Source organism: Alligator sinensis, unplaced genomic scaffold (genome assembly GCF_000455745.1).
Source record: "Alligator sinensis unplaced genomic scaffold, ASM45574v1 scaffold990_1, whole genome shotgun sequence".
NCBI classification, from domain to species: Eukaryota; Metazoa; Chordata; order Crocodylia; family Alligatoridae; genus Alligator; species Alligator sinensis.
In genome coordinates, this window is record NW_005842506.1 from 285,325 (window position 1) to 289,559 (window position 4,235).

Here is a 4,235-nt window from a genome sequence, read left to right on the forward strand (position 1 = left end):
TTTTCTTTTTTTTGTCTTTTACATTTGTTATTCCATAACCATTTTTTCATATAATATCTTTATGTGTTGTGTGCTCTCATGGCTGATTCTTCACACAGGTTAATGATAAACACTATTTCCAGAGCTTTAAAAACATCATCAAGCTACTTTGCAGCCAAGCAGATGGAACGGGCTGTTACACAGTCAGCTGTATTAATTTAAGTTTAATTTAAAATAAATGGGTAAAACAGTCTGTTTGTTAAATAGAAAAGGTCAGAGCTGATAGTAGAAAAACATGTAGGGTAAGGAAAAAACCCTCCAGAAATTACCAGATGGTGCATTTTTTCTGGAGAAAGTCTTCAATATTCACGTGTGGGAGAGGAATGGAATCCTAATGGATAAAACAGTGACCGGGCTATAAGCAGACCCTGGCTCTACTCTCAGCTCTTCTACTGATTCTGTGTTATATTCTGTGTTACTAATTTTTTGCCTAAGTTCTTAGTTGCACTGAACCTCTTTTGGCCTGTCTGGCAACATTAAAGGGGACAAAACAGCTCCCTAAGGATATCTCCTGAGGCAGAATTAGCTGAGATAGAAGTGGCAGGAGTCACTTTATGCTGGCCCCTCTTCCTGCCCTCTTTGTAGGATCCATGGAGAGAATGCCTAGCATTTGCCTGCTTCTCAGGCCCATTCTGCTGAGGTGGCTAGAAGCTATATACCAGGGGCCAGCAAACCTTTGCAGTACCACAAATACAAAAATGAGCTGAAAATAACCCCATCCCTCTGTCTCTGTTTCCTCCAGTGGGAATTTTATACTTGCTTCCCTGTAAATTATGTAGCTTAATTTATAAAGGAAGATGTTAGAGCAATGGAAGATACTATTGCTCAAGTAGAGTATATCAGTAAGAATAGTACTTTGCCATCCAAAGCAGGTATATAGCAAGTATCTTAGATTTCTTCAGAGATACTGATCTAGTTTCAGAGTCTCCAGGGAAGTAAGGAAGTGTTATACACTGGAGAAACTGAGGCACAGAGAGCTTAAATGAGGTCACACAGTTCATCTCCAGCATGGCTAGTAATATAACCTAGCACTCATGACTCCCAGATCCATGCTCTAGCTGCTAGACAATGCTCCTTTCAAACCAGGATGTTATCAAAAGCATTTAAGAAAATCTACCAAAAATAAAACCCTCAGCATCCTTCAGTTAATCCAATTATCTGTCTCTTAAAAAAAGGTTTTAACACCTCCTACACAGAACAGCAGCTTCAGTAATTTGGTGATGATAACACCGCATAATCAAGAAACATGAGGCTGTGCTAGAAGAAAATATATAGCCCGTTTTGTGTATAAGAAAATGTCCTTTTACTTTAGTAAATATGTCTAGAAATGTTTAATTTTTCAATGTCTTTTGGACTATTTGCCAGCCTAATATAATTGCTGTGAATGTCTAACTGCAACAGTCATAGATTGGTAAATTGTGCAGTTCCTGCCGATGGTAAGAGGATAGATTTTATGTAAGTACCACTGTAATATTGATGGTTGTCTGAAGACGGGAAAAACTCTGGGTAGTAGGAAAATCAAAGGACTGGGATTTCAGTTACATGGAACTTTGCCCCCGCCTGGCTGTGTACCTTGAATGTATTATTATAAAATGGCATGTTGACTAGTACCTTTGATGATATCCTAGCATTAAATCCCAGATGATGTTGGAACATGGCATTTTGTCAGTAAATTGCATCACAATCCTGATGTTCAAATATGATGCAGTAGATTGTGAAATAAAACAGCTTGCAGCATTTAAAGCAGCATTAAGTGCTTTTCTTTTCATAGCTGAAATGAGAATGTTATAAATTTACTGATGGGCAACAGATGTAATGTAATCCAACTGTGTATATAGGCCCTAAACCCATATCCTCAAAAATACCTAGACATCTATATCCCATTAAAACCAATGACAGTTAGGCGTCTAAATCCCTTGAAGAATTAGACATATCTAGGCAGGAGATGGGAGATATGATAAGGGTGTGGAGGTTTTAAAAGTATTCTTAGTGGGGGGTTTTATATATATTTTTACTATTAAAAATGCACAGGGCCTGATGTCCCTCTTATTTTCATAATTTTATACCAGAGTTTTGGCAACTCTATAAACAGTTACTCTTAACTAGCACTAATGTAAGTAAGAGAAATGTCAGGCCCAGACAATTAGGGTATAAAGTGTTACTCATCTACCTCATTCTTCTCCCCAGTAGTAGCAATAACTACTTTACATCATTACGTTTGTGCTGTGTGCAGTCGCATACATTGCTGTCATGATTTTATTTTCTGTGTACTGCGCCTTAAACTTTCTAGACTACTGTCTGCAGAAGCAGCAGCTATTTGGTGAGACAAAGTTAAAATCTTATTATAAGAGTGACATACTCTCATGGTAAATTTATTTTTGATCTTTTATTTTCCAGCTCCTGAGGTGGGTGTGAAGAACTAGGTAAAGGATAACCTGGGAGCGCTTATTGCTGAAATTAAAATCTTTATAACCAGCAACCTAGGCCATTAACAATAGTTTATTCTAAAACCCAAAAAAGATGTATTCAGCATATCACAGTGCAAGGAAAATATAACCCTGAGAAGGAAATACAACCCTGAGAAGGAAAGCTAATTAGAACACCATAGGAATATGGGTCATCTGGTAATGCAATTGGTGCCAGCAAGCCAGTGATAAGATAGGGGCAGACTAGATATTAGTTGGGTGGTTAGATTTTAAGTGGATTCCTTCTCTACAGGGAAAATGACCTTAGGAAACTTGCTTGAAGACATGGGAAGGATTTGAGGTCTGGGTTTGTGTATGGGTCTCCTTTGCTTTATGCGGGTTCTGTATGTGCGAATTGGCTCTTATGCAAAGACCCTTTTTATACCAAAAATTTGTTATATGCGAGGCAAATTCACTCATTTGCGATCAGTGTGGTGGAAGCCCGCAGTCAGCTGCTTTGTGCGATGCATTGTGGGAGTGACACACACCAAAATATAGTCTCCTGTGTGGATCTGTGCTCCTCGCTCATTGTGTGCGACGTGTTTCTGTAGTTGCCGTCCCCATTATGGCTTCTATGCATCCCACTAGCTTATCTCCTCCCCCCTCTGCTGCTGGCGAGTACCAAAATTATCTTGTAAAAGTGGTAGAAATGGGTCTGGGGGTCAGTACAGTCGAGGTCTTGGAACGTATCCCTATTTGTTACATTGTAAAGTGGGTTCCCTTTATGCGAATTCGAGTTATGCGCCATTTTCCAGGAAGGCGTCTACAGCATAAAGCGAGGGCAACCTGTATTTGGATCTACTGTCATAATTTCATTAGTTCCTATAGCTTTTCTTTGCAGAAGTCTGAGTTGCTCAGTCATTGAACATGTCTTTGGACAATGTGTGCTCCCAAAGCCTTATCTAATCTCTATGTAATTAGAGGTCTCTGCGAAATGACTGAAACGGGAAATCTCATTCGTTCGTCATCAACGATGATAAAAAAGTAACCCCCAATCTACATAGTTCCGTGATTAAAATGAAACATCACTCATGTATATTAGTAGTGTTTCATTTAAATCACAGAAAAGCGTGGATTGGGGGTTACTTTTTTTTAACCAAAAATTGGGGATTTAAAAAAAAAGAAAAATCAGAGAAAACCAGGATCCCCGTGTCGTCATGTATTTCTCGGCGTTTCCTCATTGCTAGAGTATCTCAGCGTTTATCTCAATTAAAACCATCCCCCCTACTTCAACTGGTTTTTTATTCTTTATTTCAGAGCAAGAATAACCCTAAACCCTCATTCCAGCGCAGCACCCTGCAGGGGGCGCTCTCCGCCTCCCTCCTAATCCCCCTCCCAGCTTCATTTTCTGCTCCCACCGACCGAATCACCTTTATTTCCTGGTTGGCCAATCGGCGCTTCAATCTCGAATACATCCCGCCCCCGGGTGCCCGCCTCTACGCCCTAGTTGCAGGTTGATTGGCGAGGATGTTTGTCAATCCCTCATTCGGACAGTCCCACCGCCCCGCTCTCGCCTACTCCGCGCGGGTTGGCGGGAGGACACGTCCATCACGGGTGAGCCCCGTCCAGCCACTACTCCCGCCTCTTGGGCGGGACGGCTAGCCCGATTCGTGTAGAGGCGTGCCAATCCTCGCTTAGCTCCACCCCGCCCGCTAAGGCAGCCCGGAAGATGGCGGCGGCGGCTGCAGGGGCCGGCGGGGGTCTGTGAGGGTCGCGGGCGCTGTGGGCTCC

General features: G+C 41.7%; 1 protein-coding gene across 1 annotated transcript in view; it reads left to right on the forward strand.

Moving 5' to 3' along the window:
* LMTK2 (lemur tyrosine kinase 2) overlaps positions 1–4,235 on the forward strand; it is a 70,685-nt gene that overhangs the window by 544 nt on the left and 65,906 nt on the right. The window contains exon 2 of the mRNA XM_006031471.3: positions 3,999–4,058. Coding sequence (XP_006031533.1) covers positions 3,999–4,058 — 60 coding nt within the window. The remainder of the gene's footprint in view (positions 1–3,998; positions 4,059–4,235) is intronic.